Source organism: Leguminivora glycinivorella, chromosome 14, assembly GCF_023078275.1.
Source record: "Leguminivora glycinivorella isolate SPB_JAAS2020 chromosome 14, LegGlyc_1.1, whole genome shotgun sequence".
NCBI classification, from domain to species: Eukaryota; Metazoa; Arthropoda; class Insecta; order Lepidoptera; family Tortricidae; genus Leguminivora; species Leguminivora glycinivorella.
In genome coordinates, this window is record NC_062984.1 from 19400270 (window position 1) to 19422987 (window position 22718).

At 38.1% G+C, this 22718-nt stretch overlaps 2 protein-coding genes across 4 annotated transcripts; one reads left to right on the forward strand and one right to left on the reverse strand.

Moving 5' to 3' along the window:
- Nucleotides 1-790: 790 nt before the first annotated feature.
- LOC125233575 (protein CFAP276) lies at nucleotides 791-14097 on the reverse strand. Its single transcript, XM_048139631.1, has 3 exons — nucleotides 13818-14097; nucleotides 10135-10297; nucleotides 791-1074 (listed from the first exon to the last, which is right to left on the reverse strand). The coding sequence occupies exons 1-3, from the start codon at nucleotides 14015-14017 to the stop codon at nucleotides 934-936; spliced, it is 504 nt and encodes a 167-aa protein (XP_047995588.1). The 5' UTR covers nucleotides 14018-14097; the 3' UTR covers nucleotides 791-933.
- An 834-nt stretch (nucleotides 14098-14931) lies between these two features.
- LOC125233468 (serine/arginine-rich splicing factor 2) lies at nucleotides 14932-18424 on the forward strand. 3 transcript variants are annotated; one of them, XR_007177858.1, is made up of 5 exons: nucleotides 14932-15250; nucleotides 15335-15475; nucleotides 15900-16082; nucleotides 16784-16844; nucleotides 17859-18424. XR_007177858.1 is itself a non-coding variant. In XM_048139505.1 (4 exons), the coding sequence occupies exons 1-3, from the start codon at nucleotides 15069-15071 to the stop codon at nucleotides 16072-16074; spliced, it is 498 nt and encodes a 165-aa protein (XP_047995462.1). In that variant the 5' UTR covers nucleotides 14932-15068; the 3' UTR covers nucleotides 16075-16082; nucleotides 16784-18424. The 3 variants fall into 3 exon arrangements, 2 of the variants coding, with proteins under 2 accessions (XP_047995462.1, XP_047995463.1); XM_048139505.1 differs by having other exon boundaries at nucleotides 16784-18424; XM_048139506.1 differs by having other exon boundaries at nucleotides 14935-15250; nucleotides 15335-15457; nucleotides 16784-18424.
- Nucleotides 18425-22718: the final 4294 nt, after the last annotated feature.

The window sequence follows — 22718 nt, forward strand, 5'->3', positions numbered from 1 at the left end:
CAAAACATTTATTTAATGCAAAAGCAAACAATCTTATTATCTCTCCTAATGACTCCGATTTATGTTTGAAATGGATAATCGTAAAATTAATAACTATAATTACAAATGAACACTTAATGGCACTATGTTTACAATATTTACAAAGAATAGCATTAACAAGGAGTGGGTCAAATTTAAAAGCCACGTAAATTTAAAATTACTGATGGTAAACTCAAGGTAAACTCTATCAAAATACGCGCCTGTTTCCTCTGACAAAGCTGGTGTTGCCATAAAACAAAAAGTTTCATTTCCGTCTGCTGAAAAAGGCGGCAACAGAAATAGCCGTTAAACGTCGTGTTCCCATAGAAAATTTCGCTCCTTTTTCTACTGATAAAAGCGGGTTTTCCACACTGGAGTCTGGCCAAAATAAGTTGGCAACGATATTGATAGCTCTACCTGTGCAAAAATTACTTTTAATAAAAGTTTGATGTTTAAAATAATATTTGCAACGGCAGGAATCGCTGCCAAGTCGTTATCTTGGTATGACTGCAACCTGGCACAAAAGAGAACTTCGGATGAGAAAAATTAGTGTTGCTATGTAAAAATTGTTATTTGTTATACAAGGGGGCAAAGTTGTATTTTAACACATGAGAAGTAAAATACATTTGCACCCGAGTGTAACACAAAACTATTCCCCTCACTATAGCGAGGAAACCACTACGCAAAAAATGCGTTTATCACTGCTTCCAGTAGTTCCACAGGAGGTAAATCATCTTTATTACTAGATTCACCTATTTTTATCAATTTTAAAGCAGTTAATTTTACTTTATTCAAGGTCAAATTACTTTACCCACTAGTGGATAAAATGCGTTTTTACCCGCTGGTATTAAAGGACAAAACACGTGTTTCCGAGCAAGTGAGGGGAAAAAGAATTTGCCAAGCTGTATATTAGAATTAGTAGAAGAAAATGGCGCCGCCGGCAGGCTTCCGGCTGTAGCCGGGGTTGGTTTGCGAGGAGTGCACGCCCGAGTTCATGAGCTTCACGCTGAACGGCGACCGGCGCTCCGTCAGCCCGCCGCGTTTCAGCGGGTGATCCTGCAATGACAAACAAATGGATTGATTTTATTTTGATCTCGATTGTTTTCATTAGATTTCGATAAAAATGAGGGAGGGAATTTTTCACAACTGTGTAGTCTAGGCAATAGCGGGCGTTTTCCAAATTAAATCCCGAAAATCGAATTTCACCAGATCTGGACGTGTCTGGGCTCATTCTACTCATAGTCCTGCGGCGCTGGCTATATTTTGGGCCCTAAGTTAAAAAAATATTAAAGTCGATTTTGTTTTCGTTTATAAATACATTGATAACATATAAATTTAACATTTCGTTTTGGGTCACATTCCTAGGGTGCTTTTTTAGTAATTTGGTAATTTGTGGTTATAATTTTTAATTTGACCTAATGTGGTAAAAAAAATATTCGAGAGAAAAAATGTAACTGTATTGCATTTAGAATGATATTTTTAGCGTGTATACGTAATTTGGGTCAATTTACTCGAGTGCTATATGACAATTTGTCATACCTAGCGAAACAGACACAAAAAAATATTCATGTTAAAAAAAAAGAAACGTCGCATTGCCTCCTTTAAATATATCAATAAACTGAAATTGTGTTTTCCTACTCCAGTGCTTGATAAAATTTGCGATAATTTAGCAAAAATAGGTTTTTACCATTCCAAAAAAATATTAAAGTTACTAGAGTTCTTATCTTATTAACTAAAAAGACAAGATAAATAAGATACGTGAATTTGGGTAAGTTTAATAGAATGCTTCGAAAAATAATACGGTATTAATATTTGCGTTCGATCAAGTCAAGCGAGCGCAGTGACGCGGGTAGTGTAGGTATTATGATACCGACCGCGCGGCCGTGGCGCGGCAGCGGGGAAGGGCAATGACCTCTCTCGACATTCGACAAACCGCACGTTGTGTACAAAACGCCAAAATTTATTTCAACTGTGCGCATCACGCTATTTAATGCTAAGCCTGAAAGGGTTGTATTTGATAAGACTACTAGAGTAACAATTTTAACTTAATATACCTATTTTCCACATGCGTCAGTAAATAATTTAATTTATAAATAATAAATTTAGTATACATCGTGGAATCTACTACTACTACTGCCAAATAAAATAATGCGATTTATCATCTAAGTACTTTAGACTTATATTTAAGCGTGTCACTCACTATGCAGGTAGCTGAGCGCTTATCTTTCAATATGAATCCACATACATAAAATATATATAATTCAATGAGCTAACACACGCGCCGCCGATTATTCATATTTTATTTTGAAGTACATGTGGGGATCGACGTTGGTACGAGATCATATTATATCGTAAAATGGTGAGGAATTTATATGTAGAAAATACAGGATTATAAAGCAAAATACAGGATGTACTTTTTATAACCGGCAATATTTAACGTGGTGAAGTCATATAACTGATATCGAATACAAAACACTAAACGCCCAATGGACTTGCCTCGCGTGACGTCACGTAGTGTTTTTAGGGTTCCGTAGTCAACTAGGAACCCTTATAGTTTCGCCATGTCTGTCTGTCCGTCCGTCCGTCCGTCCGTCCGTCCGTCCGCGGATAATCTCAGTAACCGTAAGCGCTAGAAAGCTGAAATTTGGTACCAATATGTATATCAATCACGCCAACAAAGTGCAAAAATAAAAAATGGAAAAAAATGTTTTGTTAGGGTACCCCCCCCCCCCCCCCCCCCCCCCCCTACATGTAAAGTGGGGGCTGATATTTTTTTTTCATTCCAACCCCAACGTGTGATATATTGTTGGATAGGTATTTAAAAATGAATAAGGGTTTACTCAGATCGTTTTTTGATAATATTAATATTTTCGGAAATAATCGCTCCTAAAGGAAAAAAAAAGTGCGTCCCCCCCTCTAACTTTTGAACCATATGTTTAAAAAATATGAAAAAAAAATTTTATAAAGACTTTCTAGGACAATTGTTTTGAACTTGATAGGTTCAGTAGTTTTTGAGAAAAATACGAAAAACTACGGAACCCTACACGAAATCTTTCCTCAAATTACTATTAAGCCAATCTTATCCTATCCTACCTGTCGTTTAAACAAAGATGAAATAAAATAACTTAGTTCTTTGCATGTTAATTTGGTTAAATATAACTTATATATTTTCTTTAAGAATATCATATACTTTTAAATGAGCAATTCTTGTATATTCATTTATTTATCAATTCTATATTCTATTCTATTTTTCTATATAATATAAAGCTGCAACCCGACTGACATTTTTCCAAAAATAGCCAGGAGATTTTGCAGGTGGCAGTATTTGGTGTGGCTGTGGTAGTATAGAGGTTGATCTTGCGACCCCGGAAAAATCCGACCGTCGGTCTACCGGTTCCTGGTAAAAAAATGTTGAACGGTCTGGCCAAACGGCAGGAGATAGCCGGGGGTGCTCGACCAAAATGTCATAGAGGACCCTGGGCAGTTTTTGACGCCGCCATTTTTTTTTTCAAAATGGCCGACTTTTTTTTGAAGATTTTTCAAGTTTGTCGTAGAGTGCTCAAATTTTTGTTGTAGAATCTCCAAGAGGCCTTGATTGGAATGAAATAAAAAAAATTGAAAAATACTACAAATGTGAGAAAACTGGCCACTTTTGTTTTGTATGGCAACTTTTAAACGGTAAGAGATAGCCGGGGCTGCTCGACCAAATGTCATACAGGGTTTTAAATAGAAAAAAGTTTCATTAAAAAAATCAATATGGCTGACTTTTTTTTTTGAAAAATTTCAAAATGGTCCTAGCGCGCTGAGATTTGTCACACGGGTGGACGGCCACCCGAAGATTAGCTTCGCTGAAATTTGTTATGTAGGGGTTCTCGGGGTTGGAAAATCGATCTAGCGTAGCCTTAGGTCCCGGAAAACGGCGAATTATGGAGTTTTAATGAGTTTTTCTTTCGCGTTAGTAAACGTTAAATATGGTCGTTAATTTCGCCCCGCGCACATCGGCTGCGCTTAGCTTAGTCGTACGAGGTCGGTCTAATGTTCGCAGACAGATTGCAGGTGTCAGGGTTTCGAATCCCGGCCAGAAATTAAGTTTTAATTTTTTGTTTTGTTTTTTTTTTGTCTTGTATTTATAAGTTTTTTTTTCTAAAGACGTGATATAATAAAATAGAACCGAGCGAAGCTCGGTCGTCCAGATGTTTTAGGATATTATTTATTGATTGGCTGCAAGAAATGCCTAGGAGTATTGGCCGAACGGTAATTAACAAAAATTACACAGTCAAAAGGTTAATTGTATGTATGTATGTATGTATAAGCTTTATTGTACATAAAGGAAACAAAAGAGACACAGTTACAGAGTCAGTAATATACAATGTAGGCGGACTTATCCCTTAATGGGATCTCTTCCAGTCAACCTTTGAGGAAATGAGTAGAAGCGAAATTAACGATGAGTGACGAATTCAAAAATGTACAACCACTAAAAGAATTAAATGCAAATTTTGTATACACATGGTAACAAATATATACATATACAATTACATTAATACACCAATATATACATATATAATAATATAAACAAAGCAAGACGACAATAAAAAAAAATAGATAAAAATTAAAGAAAAAGAAAAAGAGAGAAAAGAAAAAAAAACAATCCGATAAAAAAAAAAAAATTAAGTGTCGGAAAGCCATAGTTTTTTAAGGTTATTCTTGAGTGCTGCTACAGATTGGGATTGCCTCACGGACACCGGTATCTCATTCCACAATTTAGCGGCATAGACAGAAAAGGATTTTCTGTATGTCCGCGTCTTATTGGGTGGAATTGCAAGAGCAAGATTGGCGCTAGATCGCAAACGGTGATTACTGCCAGCAGCCAAGTAACTAAATTTTTCGGAAAGGTAGCGTGGCGAAGACGGATTAAATAAGACATTAAAAAGCAGTGACAGGACATGCACGTCTCGACGACGGCGAATCGGCAGCCAGCCAAGCTGAGATCGGAACTGGGATACGCGATCAAACTTACGCAAACCATAGATGTAACGGATACACAAGTTTTGCAACCGCTCGAGTTTGTCAAGCAACTCCTCACTAAGGTCCAGAAAAGCGATATCACCGTAATCTAACAAAGGAAGCAACAATGACGAAGAAAGTGTTATTTTTGTTTGAAGTGGAAGAAAATTTTGTAAACGCCTCAGCGAGTGGAGAGACGCAAACACTTTATTGCTAACATCAGCGACGTGGGCTGACCAGGACAAAGTTTGATCTATGGTGATACCCAAGTTTTTCACTGTAGCGGAAAATGGGATAATTGTTCCATCAAAAATTACGTTGGGTACCACCATTTCCGACAGTTTGGACACAAAGTGAGGGCCACCGATGACAATCGCCTGCGACTTCAACGCATTCACTTTCAACCCAAACTTGTGAGCCCAGAGACGTATTGACTCAAGGTCGCTGTTGATTTTATTGACAAGATGAGGAAACTCGTCCATGCTAGCCGACGCGTAAATTGACCATTAAAAATTAATGAACGCCAATTGTCATTAAAGTTAATGTATTTCGAAAAATAACAAACAAATTATCATCGTAATTAAAGAAATTGTCACGGTGAGTTCGTGGGTGAGCAGTATCCAAGATAGAGCTGACACTGAGCTGACACTGGCTCGGCTGTACCTAGTAGAACTCAGGTTTGGTACAATATAGAGATTATATAAAGACACGCTGTTTTGGTACAACTCATCATGATAAGCGCTTGGGAAAGTAGTACCTAAGCTTTAGCTCATGCTGAACCCTGAGTCCTGTTAGCGTAGCCAGCGTTTTTGGGTATCTCTTTATGATATCACTGCATGATTTGTTTTGTTGATTTTTACGCTGGGTGACGTTTGCTCTTAACGCGGTTGTACAAAATGGCCGAGGCGATGCCAGTCACGGACGTCTGAAAACTGTTACGACTTCGAAACTAGTCTCCAAAGTACTATATAAAAAGTTTTCACAAAACAACAGTTAAAGCTTTTGAAATGGTTGATACTGTAGGTATCTCGAAAATAATAGATACATCATTTCCTTATTGAGGAATTATACTATGAAATAATAAAATCATCCCCTATCAAAAATAAACACGCCAGTGTTAAAGCCTGTTAAAGGTATGGCAAAAACCATCGTTTTGAACTATGATTTTAATATATATCCATAATTTTAAACAGGCCTATCACAGCTCTCGTTAAATAGTACTTAGATACGAGAGACTAATACGATTGGTCGGCCGAAGGCAAGACAACTCATTGTGATTCGCTGAGACGCTGCTGCAAAAGAATACAAATAGATAAACATTTTCATTAAACTTAACTATCTTATAATTTAATCTGGGGGCACGGCAGTACCCCCGCCAAGTCGAGCACGAAGCCAACACTGCCGTACCATCCTTTACTGGAACCATTTCGCCGCATTTTCAGGCCCCTATTTGAGAACCTCTGGATAAGACCGGAACGCAGAAATTTTCGTCGTCTAGTAAGCTATAATAACATACTTAAAACTCAAAATTGCAAGTCTGTACGTCGCAACACGGGTGGATAGCCGCCCCAAGATTAGTATACAAAAAGAAAATTTCTAAAAATTCAAAATGGCTGCCTTTGAACGCCAATTGAAATTTGTATGGAGGTTTTTTTTAATCGCCATAGCTCCGTAATGGTAGGAAAAAGGTTAAAGTGCTTGAACTAATGTTGTACAGTTATCTTAGGTCCATTGAATGGCATTTACAAAATTTCAAAATGGCCGACTTTGAATTATTATTTTTTATCTTCGGTCCGAGCGCGGTAAAATTTGGCACGTGGTAAAAACGGGGGCCAAAAATAGGAATGAGAATTTTTTTTTGGAAAAGTCAAAAACGGCGGCGAGAGGGGACAAAGTCAAATTTCCCAAAATCAAAGTCGGTCATTTTGAAATTGTGTAGTTCAAGCTTTTTGACCTTTTCCTACCGTTACGGAGATATGGTTATTAAAAAAATCTTCCATACAAATTTCAATTTGCCCACAAAGGCCGCCATTTGAAATTTTTCAATAATATTCTTTTTGAATACTAATCCGTCGGCCGTCCACTCGTGTGCCAAATCTCAGCGCGCTAGGACCATTTTGAAATTTAAAAAAAAGTCGGCCATTTTGAATTTTTTTTTAATACAACTTTTTTCTACTCCGAGATCTGTATGACATTTGGTCGAGCACCCCCGGCTATCTCTTACGATTTAAAAGTTGCCATACAAAACAAAAGTAGCCAGTTTTCTCACATTTGTCGCATTTTTCAATTTTTTTTATTTCATTCTAATCAAAGCTGCTTGGAGATTCTATGACCAAAATTAGAGTGCTCTACGACAAACTTGAAAAATCGTCTAAAAAAGACGGTTATTTTGAAAAAAAAATGGCAGCGTCAAAAACAACCCAGGGTCCTCTATGACATTTGGTCGAACACCCCTTGGCTATTTCCCGCCGTTTGGTCAGGCCGTCCAACATTTTTTTACCTGGATCAGGTAGACCGACGGTCGGATTTTTACAGGGTTGCAGGACAAACCTCTATACGGCCACACCAAACACTGCCACCGGCGGAACCTCCTTCTGGCTGTTTTTTGAAAAATGTCAGTCGTGTTGCAGCTTTATATTACACTAACTTTTGCACGCGGCGTCGCTCGCGTTAGAAAGAGACAAAAAGTAGCCTATGTCACTCTCCATCCTTTCAACTACATATCTCCACTTTAAAAAATCACGTCAATTCGTCGCTCCGTTTTTCCGTGAAAGACGGAGAAACAAACAGACATACTTTCGCATTTATAATATTAGTATGGATAGATAAATGTAAGTAAAAAAACCATTTTTCTAAGGTACCTAGGGTTAAATTCGAAACCAATTGAGGTAATGTCGAAAATCTGTAAAAAGGATACTAATGTCATATAATGAGAATAATTACAATAATGGCTACCGCAGTCTCACCACCTGTGTTTGCACACACGCGCGCGCACTGAGACACACGCGGCGGGGGACTTTGTTTTATAAGGTGTACAGATATATTATGCCGCCGTGCGCTTCGTGTTCATTATAAATGAAAATTAAGGAAAATATAGGAAATAATATTCAAGTTACAATTTATTGTTTTTGGGTTTTGTATCCATTTGCATCCATAAATATTTCCCGTCATAAAAATTACACCCTGTATTGTGGAACTAAAAACTGAAATCAATAGTTACAATAATATAATCACGGTGTATGAATAGGAGCGCCGGATCGAATTAGGTACTTCAATATCGGGACAAAAGGTCTGGAGTTTCGAGGATTTCGTAGGGAAATGTAAAATAATAGTGCATTAGGGTAATTCCGAAAGTCGTCTAATTACGAAAGTCACATAAAAATCACCATTATTTCCATCATATCAAGATTCCCTCTTCGGAATTACCAGAGCATTTTTGTCATTCGGAATTACCCTAATGCACCATAATAAAAATTTACGATAGTTTAGCTAGTTTACTTCGTTTATTTTAGATAGTAGACCTTTACGTGTTTTCGACATTTATAATTGGTCTGTTTTCGTTACTAATGTAATAAAGTTCTTAAGGTTACCTACTATGTATAAGTTTTAATTGGGAAGACTTACAAAAAAATCGGGAGAATCCCGCCAAAGCCCGACCCTCTGGCAATCTTAAATTATGTATGACTGCGCACGAGAAGTAGGTACCTACGCCTCGTGTCACAGCGCGGCGTCGCGCCAGCGGCATGCGCCAACCTGATTGGCTATCGGTTGCGCGCCACACAGCGCAAACATTTAAAATACTACTCTATTGCGTTGCGTTTTATTCTGCCAAATATTGAAAACCCATGGATGAAAGTGACCCAAATTAAAAATGATGACTTGATATCATTTTATAATAATATAGACGTCAACTTATTAACATGAATTTTTTTTTCAGGCTTTGACAGGGTTTTTATTAAAAAAAAAATTTTTTTATATATAAGCAATGGATAAAATGTGACACACTTTAAGAAAATATATATATAATAATGTCCTGAATGGTATAAGACTTCACTTACCAACTCTAATATTTTGTTAGGTGTTTTAGGGCCAATATTAGACATTTTTAAAATATCATTAAACCCATGGATGAAAATGACCCAAAATGCATATGTACATCGGCAACCACGTTGTTTTTATATAGATACAAATAATTTCTTCTCGAATATTTCTTTGACTGAACACTGCTTAAAAATAGAAATACCTAAATTTCGAGCTAAGCAGGTACCTAGGACGACCCAAAATATTATTTTTATATTTGATCAATAGTCTAAAAACTATATGCAAAAAATTTTGAAGCAACGTGAATATTATCGAAACCTCAAAAGCTATCGCTACCCGACTATCGTCCGTCGTAAAACGACCGCGACCGCGACCTATCAGTGTGCACGGAACAAAACATCCAGAGAGCCAGATTTCGATCGGACGTCCGTGCGCTCAAGGCCACGTCCGCGTCCGTCGACCGATAGTTTGCACGGTTATGTGTATTTCCATTGTCCAGATTCCCGTCCGCGGTCGATTTACGACGGACGTCCGCGTAGTGTGTTCCTAGCTTTAAACGACCGCGACCGCGACCTATCAGTGTGCACGGAACAAAAGATCCAGCGAGCCAGATTTCAATCGGACGTCCATGCGCTCAAGGCCACGTCCGCGTCCGTCGACCGATAGTTTGCACGGCTACGTGTATTTCCATTGTCCAGATTCCCGTTCGCGGTCGATTTACGACGGACGTCCGCGTAGTGTGTTCCTAGCTTCAAAGTCAAAATAGTTGGGTCTTAAAGGTCTAACAGACTACCGCACCTCACCAAAGTCAACTCCGCAACTATACGTATGACGGTATGAGTGAGAAAAATATATCTCTTTCTCGCTTTAACTTATGGGTGACCTCAGTGTTTTCGTTGCATGTTTTTCTATCGCACGAATACATCGCAGAGGCAGCTAGAGGCATTACCTAACACTCGTTTACCGGCCTATTCTAAAGTAGTTGTGACCATGTGGAGCTTTAAACTCTGCAGAATTTGATAAAAACTCTGATATGATATATTATTATGATCATTATTTTTTTTTACTTACATGAACAACTTCAGTGCGCTTGTCGCACGTGTTCCTGAGTCTGCGCCAGGTGTCGCAGCCGATGGTCTCTGGCTGAAGGTACAAGTCCTCCTTGTCTGCGAATCGCTCCGTCGAGTGGTTGTATGTGGCCGCTAGCACTATGTCTAGGCTGTCGTCTGGAATGCTGCCGAAATACACAGGGACTTTCACACGTTGCATCAAAAAATGATGCCTGATTTTAAACTTAATATCTGGGCGTTCTATTTTATTATATCACCTCTTTAGATAAAAAAATACTCTTATAAATAGAAAAAAAAAACTTAATTTCTGGCCGGGATTCGAAACCCTGCGATGTGCCTGCGAACATTAGACCAACCTCTTACGACTGAGCTACGTGGAGCCGAAGCGCAGCCGACGAAACTAACGACCACATTTCACGTTTACTAACGCGAACGAAAAATGCATGAAAACTCGAAAATTCGCGTTTTCCGGGATTTAAGGCTAAGCTAGATCGATTTTTCACTCCCGAAAACTCCGCTTGTTTAAAGGTATAAGATATCTCTTTTAAATACTCTGAGTAAAAAAGACGTCTGCAACTTATGCATATACTGATGTTTACAGACTTCCTCGCTACAAAAATCTTGAATCAAAAGTCGCAATATATATTCTGTCAAACAAGTCGTGTGTGTGTGGATTGAGTGAGCACCTTCCGAAAATAAAAAAAAATATGCTGATCATTTAGTAAAAGTTCTAAAACAATTGTAAAACGAATCTCTGAATTTGTAAAAAGATAAATCAAAAGATACAGCCATTAACATGTGCTCACTCAGTTCTCACAAACTACCAACGAAAACAGTGAATATATTCATTTAACATATAATATTTATATACTAACATTTAGTAAAAAATAGGCCAACCTACCTCTATAAATATTAGATCACCTAGTGACGTATTAAATTTTTTACAAATAGTTTCTTATGCTCACTCAATCCACACACTTTTGAAAAGCCGAATTTTGATGAAAAACATAAGATTTAGACCGCTATTATATGTGTATAGTTTAGTAAAAGTGAAATGGGAATTTGTAAAATACAAAACGAACCACTAACGTGTCAGGTTTTTTTATAATAAATTTTTGTAAGTGCTCACTCAGTCCACACGTTTTGAGAAAGTTAAAAATGTAAATATCTTACGATTTGTAGCACCTAAGACACTCGAAAGTACTTCAACATTTAGTAAAAATTTTTACTAAATATCCACCATCTAATATTTTATATTCGTTGTCTTGTCTGGTTTTAAAGATATTCAGACATAACTTTTCTCATACAAATGTATCAAGTAGGGTGACCACACTATGTCGGCTCCTGATTTTCCCCACCTTCCCATTGTCATATTGAGATTGGGGAGTTTCGTTCAATTTTGATAATAGTTTATATTAAACTAATACCATATTAATTCTCCATCTGCAAACTGTTTTTAGGTTATGTTCTTGGCCTAGTGATTATGTGTATTGTGTAATTTTTATCGACGACAGGATAATAACCATATCGACATTCTTGCATTAAAAAGGACATGAATGATAATTGGTAAGAAACAAAGAATATAATACTTCACTAGTAAGAAACCAGAACCTGGTAATCTAATCGTGCTAACAGATGAGCGTACCGGATTCGTAAGTGGGAGCGAGAAAATAATAACTATTTCTCGCTCCCATTTACAAGCTAGCAAGCATCCATATGGATGACCTTGGTGCGGTACGGTGCTCGTACGATCATGTGTTAGCAGCTTTACAGCGTGCGTAGCCAAATGGCATTACTCCGACGCCAAACGAAAACGAAACGCCGTGCCAGTTAGTCTGGCTCTGTCGCGCCAATACGCACGAGCGATATAGATGTCGATATGGTTATTATCCTGTAGGCCTAGCACATGATGGCCGCGGGAGTATGTCGCCGCGAGATAGATGCCACGTCTTTGTCTAATTGTATTAATGACATAAGGACAGGTAGTCTATCTCGCGGCGACATACTCCCGCGGCCATCATGTGCTAGGCCTGCTGACGTCGATAAAAATTACACAATACACATCATCACTAGGCCACGAACATAACCTAGAAACAGTTTGCAGATTGAGAATTAATATGGTATTAGTTTAATATAAACTATTATCAAAATTGAACGAAACTCCCCAATCTCAATATGACAATGGGAAGGTGGGGAAAATCAGGAGCCGACATAGTGTGGTCACCCTACTTGATACATTTGTATGAGAAAAGTTATGTCTGAATATCTTTAAAACCAGACAACGAATATAAAATATTAGATGGTGGATATTTAGTAAAAATTTTTACTAAATGTTGAAGTACTTTCGAGTGTCTTAGGTGCTACAAATCGTAAGATATTTACATTTTTAACTTTCTCAAAACGTGTGGACTGAGTGAGCACTTACAAAAATTTATTATAAAAAAACCTGACACGTTAGTGGTTCGTTTTGTATTTTACAAATTCCCATTTCACTTTTACTAAACTATACACATATAATAGCGGTCTAAATCTTATGTTTTTCATCAAAATTCGGCTTTTCAAAAGTGTGAGGATTGAGTGAGCATAAGAAACTATTTGTAAAAAATTAAATACGTCACTAGGTGATCTAATATTTATAGAGGTAGGTTGGCCTATTTTTTACTAAATGTTAGTATATAAATATTATATGTTAAATGAATATATTCACTGTTTTCGTTGGTAGTTTGTGAGAACTGAGTGAGCACATGTTAATGGCTGTATCTTTTGATTTATCTTTTTACAAATTCAGAGATTCGTTTTACAATTGTTTTAGAACTTTTACTAAATGATCAGCATATTTTTTTTTATTTTCGGAAGGTGCTCACTCAATCCACACACACACAAACAAGTCTGTCAGTAAATAAGAACTAAGAAAACTATAGGTATCCTTTTTTCTAGCACCCTAAAGAAAAGGATGCATATAGTTTTCGTGAGCGTCAGAATGGCGTCAGGAGTTAGTGCTAGCAATGTGCCAAATGTGCGCCAAAATTCGAGCAATGTGCTCTTTGAACTCCAGAGATACACATACATACATACATACAATCACGCCTGTATCCCATAAAGGGGTAGGCAGAACACATGAAACTACTAAAGCTTCAGTGCCACTCTTGGCAAATAAGGGGTTGAAAGAAAACGAAACTGTGACATTGCAGTGACAGGTTGCCAGCCTCTCGCCTACGCCACAATTTAACCCATATCCCATAGTCGCCTATAAGTATCACTTTTTTGTGAAAAGCACCTGCATGTTAATGCTGCATTGCAGGCAATGAACATTGCTATTTTATTTCAGCAGGCGTTATAGATATATTTATTCAATCCCATATTACTCTTCAACGGCTCTCTGAATTAGTGTGTGTTTCATACATGTGGAAGCACATTGCGAGCACTAACCTTAGGCAGTACTTTCACCCTCAAGTAAGCAGCCATTAGCTAGAACTGGAAGTACATTAGTACACCCGCCAACCTGACGTCAGAATGGCGGGTGTCATTAATTTCATAATTTTCTTTTTTAAAATAAACATGTTTGTAGATTTAAGTTTCTAATTAATATTGCAATAGGTACTCTAGGGTCCATGTTACTATTTAATAACTATTAGTGCTACTTAATTTTATTGATATTGGATTATTGGATATAACGAAACTTACTGAAACGGGTGGAAGTAGTACATTTTCCTTACACTAGCGAGTGTGTGGTGAGAGAACAGCCGAGCTCCGGTCGAACCTTGGTGCTTTTCTTTTGTAGCAAGGATTATTTCTTTGGTGAGCACGCCCTCCTTCCTCAAATCAGGAAGGAGCTTTTTATTTCTCACTTGGTTAACTTTACCATCTTGGTCTTTAGGAGTCATGGTGCTTCACTTTAATAATTTAATAAAATTAAATAAATTTACCCCAATTTTAAACTCATTACCGGAATAAAAACATACAATGCTGTTGCATAGCAACGGTTAGCAAACAAACAAGAAGATGCATTCGCGTATTCTATTAACTATTGTATTAATAATCCGGAAATTTCTGAAGCGCTTGTTACATCTGGATATTATTTAATGGTAATCAGCAACATCTCGGCAAATTTTCTATCGCAATGAAATCGTCAGGAGACAGGACAAAGATGGGATAAGACACATAATTTTCGCGACACTAGCATTTTGCAATAAAATGGTCACACCATGTGGATTGCAAGTGGATTGTGATGAGATCACTTCCGTTTCCTACATCATGTCAGTGTTGCAACTTGGATAGAAAACAATTAAATTAGAGTTATTTTATCCGTCCGTTAACTTAATGCGATTAATTTTAAAACTACTGTAGCGTTAGCAAACAATCCTGAATTACTTTAGGTATCTTTAAACTTATATGACTGTATTATAAAAAAATAATTTATCATTTTATCTCTGACGACCGGTCTGGCGCAGTCGGTAGTGACCCTGCCTGCTACGCCGCGGTCCCGGGTTCGAATCCCGGTAAGGGCACTTATTTGTGTGATGAGCACAGATAATTGTTCCTCAGTCATGGATGTTTTCTATGTATATAAGTATTTATATATTATATATATCGTTGTCTGAGTACTCACAACACAAGCCTTTTGAGCTCCGTGGGCCTCAGTCAATCTGTGTAAGAATGTCCTATAATATTTATTTATAAATAAAAAAAATAAAAAAAAAAAAAATCTCTCATCTTAATTCTGGACTGTGCTAAAATTAGGATTTTTTTTATAAATTACATGGCAACTCAGTGACCATCAAATCAAATGCGCACCGCCGCCGACCGACGCCATCTTTCTGTCAATGGAGTCATAGTCGTGTGCTTGCAGGGCGCCATTTTATTAAAGTAATAATTGCGGTTATCTGCAGTGAAAGCTATTTTGTTTTTCATAAGTGAACGTTAAATAAGACCAAAATGAGTTACGGAAGACCTCCGCCGCGTATTGACGGCATGGTGTCGTTGAAAGTGGACAATCTCACATACCGTACTACACCTGAGGATTTGCGCCGCGTTTTCGAAAGGTGTGGAGAAGTAGGCGATATTTATATTCCCCGTGATCGTTACACAAGGGAAAGCAGAGGATTCGCCTTTGTCAGGTATTATTTTTGATATTTACTGGTGATATTTGCCGGCGTAAAATGGCCACGTTTGGGTTAACCTTGCTTTGGTTGTTTGTGTAGGTTTTACGACCGACGCGATGCAGAAGAGGCGCTGGACTCGCTCGATGGGCGCATGTTGGACGGGAGGGAGCTTCGAGTGCAGATGGCCCGCTACGGCAGGCCTTCGTCACCCTACAGAAGCCGGTACGACCGCAGACGCAGGTATGGTGTTGTAGCCTACCGTGTTCTGTCAGTTTTGTTTCCTTTCACTAACAATTTTTCAATTATATATTAATATATTTAGCATAAGATAAGAAATAATTAAATATGTTGTCAGTCTAAAGACATAAAAAACTAACATTTTAAAACTACGTACTTCATATTTTAAATTTATTAAAATTTGAAATGAATTTGAATCTATTATAATTAATGTTATTCAATTCTTTAGGTCAAGCTGCACCATAAACTCAGCGAATACTAAAATAATATTAAGCAATCTTCACATCAGATGAGGGAACCACACACTACTCCGGTGTGTGAGCTGGTCATCACTGCGCACACAGTGCTATTTTTCACCAGAGTAGCGGGTGCAGCCACATCTGTGTGACATCTATACTACTGCCAGCTAACCAAGTTATTCTTCCAGTGGTTCTCGCTCTGGGTCGCGCTCACGCCGCCGCTCGCGCTCTCGCTCCCGTTCCCGCAAGCGCTCGTACACGCGCAGCCGTTCTCGCTCGCGTAGCCGCAGCCGCTCGGACTCCAAGAGCTCGCGCGGCCGTTCCCGCAGCCGCTCCCATTCCAGGTCGCGCTCCAGGCATTGAAGTGCTGAGTAAGTTTCATCCGATTGTCTATCACCAATATAGTGATCTCTAACAGGCCGGCCACGACATTAGTCTAAGCACGACAGCGGTGAGTGGCAGCAGAAAAGTCCCATCGCTATGTCTCACACACAGACCATTGTCGTGGCTAGGCCGTAAGCTTTGTTGCAGCCTTGACCCATTTGTGTAGTTGTTGTATTACCTCAAGGTCATAAATACATTGTACACTTCATCTATTTGTGAAGTTGTTATTTTACTTCAAGGTCACATACAAATTATAGACAAGGTAACAAAAAGATGAGGCGGCAGGTGGTAATGTATTTCCCCAAATTATAATGATTCTGTTCATCTATCTATATTTGTAGCCCCTTTTTTCTGAATTAGAGTATATCTCTAAATTCAGTGTGCCGCTTGGCAAAGGCCTCCTCTAGCTCTTTCCATTGGGGTCTATGTTCTTCTATCTTTCTGTTTTGTCATTCACCCAAACTTTACATTCTGCTAAGATGATTATTTACTGATAGTACAAGGAAAACTGTAAAGAAGGTTGTCATTAAAAACAGCAATTAAACAGTTGAAGGAAATTTTTAATCATAAAATATCTTAGTCTATACTACAATAAACTTGATGGATTTTATAAAATAGGGTATTGTTATCCCCTTAGTACTCCTACATCTCTTCTACTTGATTTTTTAAGATGAACTGTTTGTTTCAGGTTGAGAGTACCGGTTTAGAGCTGAAGCTGTGCCAGCTATCTCGTGCACTCTTCGGCCAAGGTACTAGCTCTCACTTACTCTAGCCCCACAGACCTAACTATGTCCGACATAGTGGCAAATTTTAACGTAACAAATTACCTTTTAAGTTCTTAACTTAGATTAACAACAACTCTTAATGATTTTGTCTTCTTTTTTTTATTATTTGCATTATCACTATTATCAGACTGTTATGTAGCAATTTGATAACTTATCAGATACCAAATTTCCCGATTTAATTTTGTATTAGGCTCAAGTTCTGTTCAAGATTATTTTACACTTTTTAAAAATGACTCCTTGACACAAATGCTTGTGTATTGTGTTGTGTGATTCTCAAAAAATATATGTTTTAAGAGAATATAATGTATTAGAAATGTATAAAATATGAATTCATCAGTTTGTGTATTTAATCACCAATTAGGTGTGACCATAAAGGTCCTTAGATATATTTCAGGTTAGAATCATTACCCAGGAGATCATGTACTACCCATGGGCATTGTGGGCTAAATTGGGACTTTTTGGGACACCCTCATGATGTGTGGTAACAGAAATTAACAACCAGAATGCCTTTCATTTCACTTTTTTTGTATAATTTCAAAATTGTTAATTCTGCTAAGGTACTATGCCCTTGACATGAACAAATTAGTCAAAAGCTAGCAAGGAGTTCACATACACTATGCTTTCGTAACTTGATAAATCAAATCACATACACATTATAATATACTTAATTACAAATTGTGACAGTTAAAAGCACTATATTGTCAGTTTTTCAAAATCATGTATTGGTCATTTAACTGCCTGACAAAAAAAATATCTTTTGCTGAAAATGAATTAAAATATGTACATTTTATCTTGCTTTGAAAGTGTAGAAGTATGAACACAAGGACATGTTATTTTAGCTTGAAATTCTAATTGTAATGTAAATGTACCATCGCGTACACTGTTAGCTGACACTTTGCAAATCTTACAAAAGGTTCTGACGGTCAGCGAGCAGTGTAGCAGTCAATACAACATTAATGTGTGTGTGTGTGTGCTCAGGCGTCGGGCGGAGCGGGGGCGCGGACGCGGGGTGCGGTGGGGCGCGGGGGGTTGCGGAGCGGACAACTGCTGTTTTGCTGTTGTTGCTGTTCATAAAGTTATGAGTAAACTTTTATATTATTGACCAACCAGACTTGTCTAACGTAGGTACTCGAAACCCTATCATTATTAGTAATTTTGTAAACGGCACCCTTTATCCCGATAAATTTAAAAACATACTTTATTAATAAGAAACTAGTGATGACAGATGCTGCTGGTGTTCGCGGACTAACGTTTGCGTTTGTTTGGCAGGCCGCGAGCAGGTGCCGCTGGCCTGCTGACGTGGCAGTTTCCCGCTGATTGCTGTGTTTGCAGACTTTCCAGATGCGTCTAGGTTTCATATACAGGACTACGCCCCCCGCCGATGCGAGTTAGCTTTGTACACCCGATATTTTTCTTTCGAGATTTTATTTAGAGTTAGATTCAAGATTTTTTTGAAGTTGCAAGAGAGAAGACATCGACAGGACACCTGGGATTTGGATACTGTATGTAGGTTAAAATGTCGTAAATAAATAGAGTTAACACGAGATGTTTTGTTATTATTTGTAAAAACTAAAATTCCCCTTTTCATATTATAACAATAACAATATATTTATTTCAAGAAATACAAATCAAAAAACATATTCGATGGCCCCCGATAATAGGTAGCGTATAGTAGTATCCTGTGCTAAAATTAACTTTTTTTTCTATTATTTACTCTTTACTTGGATAATGACTTAATGACACAAATTATGAATGTGTGTAAACTTGATGATAAAGACCTTTTCAAAATGGATTAACAACAGGAGGTTGTAGTTGTATTGTAGCACAAGGGATAAAGTAGTATATTTTACGGTGAGTGAGCAAATTGAACCCTCAGCGTGGCGCGGGATTCTAAAATAGAGGGCCTGGAGATAATAGCCTTTTTAATAGCTAGTGTAGTGAGGGCCTGTATAAGGTAGATAATAGCCCCATAATGGACATCTTTTAATAAGCTATTTTTCTAAAAACTGTTATAAACTAGAGGGAGCTGTTTCAAAGTTTTATTTCTGAAGGATCTAAGAGAGTTGAGTTCATGTAAAAAATAATACTCGGTGTAAACTTGAATGCGTTTTACTTCCTGCATTAGGCATGAGACAAGGTATAAAACATACTAGTTTGTTGCTCCAAAGACATAAAGAAATGGCGTTATTTTGCGAGTGTCCATTACTGGAACCGAAAAACTGCCTACCTCCTATGATGGACAAGGAACAATTTACAAAACCAAAATTTACAAGAAACAATCCTATGTTAAAATAACTCAAACTAATTGCATTTATGGTATATAATATTGACTCATTGAGTATCAGTTGGCTTTAAAAGTAAAATTTTAAACTTATTTCACTGTCCATAATGGGGGATCCATTACTGGAGAACTGCCGTCCATAATTGGAGAAAAAACACCTATTTTTAATTTGTTAACTATGAAGAAACCAATAGGAGTATCCATACTGCAATACGCTTGAAATGTAAAAGAGGGATTGGACATTCAAGATTTAACACGCTTAGCGTTAGAATTTTTACATTTATGAGTGAAATATCAAAAAGAGGCGAAAATTTTTCTTAAACTGTCCATGATTGGGTCCGTTACCTTACATCAAAAACATGCAAATGCGTCTTTGCGAGGAGAAAAACATATGATAAATTTACTTTAACAACAAAAGTTTAGATCTAATAAGTCCTTTTAAAGCTGGAAGTGAATGCATAAATGGATCGATGTCATAGAAATACTCATTGTAATTTTTAGATACACGTTTGAAAAAAGTATGCCTAGAATAATTAGTACGTGCGAAACTCACTTACTTACTGCGATGGCTCAGCGACCCGAAGTGGATCTTGGCCTCCGACAATAGATTCCGCCATTCGCTCCTATCCTGTGCAATCTGCTGCCACTCAGTCACTTGAAGGTCACGCAGGTCTTTCTGGACCTCGTCGATCCATCGGTCCCTGGGCCTTCCGACCGGCCGTTTTTCAGTAGATCGCCACAAGTGAGCTCTTTTGGCCGCACGATCCTCTCCCATCCTCTCCACATGGCCGAGCCATCGCAGACGAGAAGCTTTACTCTCGCCGATGACGTTGGGCTCGCCCACTAGCTCTTCCACCTCCAAGTTCTTCCTGACTCTCCAAGAGCCATCCTCTCGTCTCGTAGGGCCTAAAATCTTTCTGAAGATCTTCCGCTCTGCCACTAAGAGCTTATTCTCCTCCTTCAGGGTCAACGTCCAAGCTTCGCATCCATATACCAAGATCGGCCTTATCACGGTCTTGTAAATCCTGATCTTGGTTCTTCTGCTGATGAGCTTGGACGTTAATATTTTGTGAAGGGCTGCTGAGCATCTTAGGGCATTCTGGATACGGATGTCGATTTCGTCTTCTCTCTGGTTGGTGTCAGTTATCGTGCAACCGAGGTACTTGAATGATGATACGCGCTTGTAGCAGTTCCCGTTAATGGTTATCCCGTCTCGGCGTCGTACCATTCTCCGTCTTTGCATGTGTAGATACTCCGTCTTCTCCAGACTGATTCTAAGCCCCACTTTTCCACCCTCCTCATCCAGAGCTTGTGCCATTTTTAGGGTTCCGTACCTCAAAGAGGAAAAACGGAACCCTTATAGGATCACTCGCGTGTCTGTCTGTCCCTCTGTCACAGCCGATTTCTCCGAAAGTACTGGACCGATTTACTTGAAATTTGGCACACATATGTAAACCTGTGGCCCAAAGATGGACATGTAATTTAATTAAATGAAATTTAATCACTGGGGCCACTTTTGGGGGGTAACATTGAAAATTAAAAATCAAAGTTATTAAAACTATATTGTGTTACATATCAAATGAAAGAGCATTTTATAAGCATTTGAAGTATATTTTTTTTATTTTTTTTATTTTGGTAATTTAGAAGTAATTTAAGAAAATACGCAAAAAATGACCATTCCCCCCCCCTTATCTCCGAAATTACTTAGCGTAAAATTTTCAAAAAAATACACAGGATAGCCCTCTACCTGTAGATTACAGGAAAACCTATTAGAAATCTACAGTCAAGCGTAAGTCGGACTTAAGAGAAAAAACTCAGATTACGAATTTCACTCACTGCCGCTGCAAGTAGTTACTAAACGTCTTAAAATGTTGTAATCGCGTTGGACAGGTATAAAGAAATTAATTTCGGTTTCGTTTGTTATAGAAATTGTTAAAAAGAAAAAATCATTTTCCAAAATGACTTAAGTTCCTACTAAAAAAGAGGCGCTTAAGACCGTTTAGAACTTCACTGACCATAATATTGCCCACATAGGTCCAAAAAAAGGTGTATATATATGAAAACAAAAAAATTGTGCCATCGACAACCAAAATCAGAAGTCCATTTTGCTCTATCTCTTATCGTTTCCGAAATATACGCGAAATCTAAGTACGAAATTTAATGTACGTTGCCATTACATTTCGTCAGGCGCTCATGACCTGTTTGTATGGAAATGTCGAAATCCGACTCGCACTTGACCAATTTTCATAGAAAGTTGTGTTTTATTATAGTTTTGAAGGAAGTTTCTTGTTTTTAACCACCAACGCAAAAACGACGGAGTGTTTTATAATAATTTAAGGTTTGACGCTTGACATGTCTGTCTGTGGCATCATAGATCCCGAACGAATCAATCGATTTTGACTTAGTTTTTAATGTTTAAGGTGAATTCGACGACAGTTTTTTTTGTACCACGTAGGTGGGAAACAGGCATACGGTCTGCCTGATGGAAAGCGGTCACTGTAACCTATGGACGCCTGCCACTCAAGGAGTGGCACATGTGCGTTGCCGACTCATTAGAAACTTGTACACTGAAACCTGTAGGTACTTAGAAGGGGCCTGGGTGCCGACGACTCAAAGGACAATCTATTCTCCTAATTAGTTCCGTAGGTCCTCCCTCGTTGAGCTCTGGCTGCCTTACTCACCGGCAGGAACAATGAGTTTACGCTCTGTCTTGCGTGAGCGACGGGCGACGCGACGCGATGCGACGGCGATGGCTCAAGGTCATCGCGTTTCCATCGCGCGAAACTTCGGCACTAGCATTTGGTGATTAGAATCAGAAGATTCGCCGTCTTTCACAATGTGCAATGGTCTAGCGGGTTTGACTTCTAGGTGGAATCGTTTGCGCCATGAGTGTCGTGAGTTCGAATCTCGGCTCACGCAATCTTTTTGCATTTTTATTTACTTTTTTTCTTTTATGTTCTACTAGCTTTTGCCCGCGGCTTCTCTTGAAAGACGGACAAACAAACAGACACACACACACTTTCCAGTTTAATCAGTATGGATTATTTGATTTTATTTACCTGCTTATTTCTTTCTCTAAGATTCTACTTTCTTATTTTTTTTTAAGAACTCCGGGTTTTAAACTAACAAGGAAAGTTTTAAGTAGCACACAATAATACTGCATTTTGTTTTTATTAACTTAATGTTTATTTTAATCCATACTAATATTATAAACGGGAAAGTGTGTGTGTGTCTATTTATTTGTCCGTCCTTCACGGCAAAACTGAGCGACGAATTAACGTATACTATTTACTTATAACGAATGCTATTTACTTAATGATGAAATGAAAAAATGTCATACAGTGTAACCCAGTGTTTTTTTAATGCTGCCATCTAGTGTCGACTGGCATAACCACTACACTAAGAGCCCTTATTCCTTAGAGCGTTCATCAATTTCGTGAAATAGCCATTGATAGATGGCGTTGGCGCTCGGTACGCGAGCCACCGGTAACGCAACACACAGGCAAGAATGATCTTGATAGTTTTGAATTTAATTGCTAGTAACAATTCTTTTGGTT

What these genes read in the sequence shown, in the direction of transcription:
- LOC125233575 (XM_048139631.1), bottom strand. Translation starts at nt 14,017, where the DNA reads ATGACTCCTAAAGACCAAGATGGTAAAGTTAACCAAGTGAGAAATAAA. An exon ending in TACTACTTCCACCCGTTTCA is followed by an intron (nt 10,298 to 13,817) that starts GTAAGTTTCGTT and finishes GTATTTCGGCAG; the next exon opens with CATTCCAGACGACAGCCTAG. An exon ending in AGCGCACTGAAGTTGTTCAT is followed by an intron (nt 1,075 to 10,134) that starts GTAAGTAAAAAA and finishes TTGTCATTGCAG; the next exon opens with GATCACCCGCTGAAACGCGG.
- LOC125233468 (XM_048139505.1), top strand. Translation starts at nt 15,069, where the DNA reads ATGAGTTACGGAAGACCTCCGCCGCGTATTGACGGCATGGTGTCGTTG. An exon ending in AGAGGATTCGCCTTTGTCAG is followed by an intron (nt 15,251 to 15,334) that starts GTATTATTTTTG and finishes TTGTTTGTGTAG; the next exon opens with GTTTTACGACCGACGCGATG. An exon ending in CGGTACGACCGCAGACGCAG is followed by an intron (nt 15,476 to 15,899) that starts GTATGGTGTTGT and finishes TTATTCTTCCAG; the next exon opens with TGGTTCTCGCTCTGGGTCGC.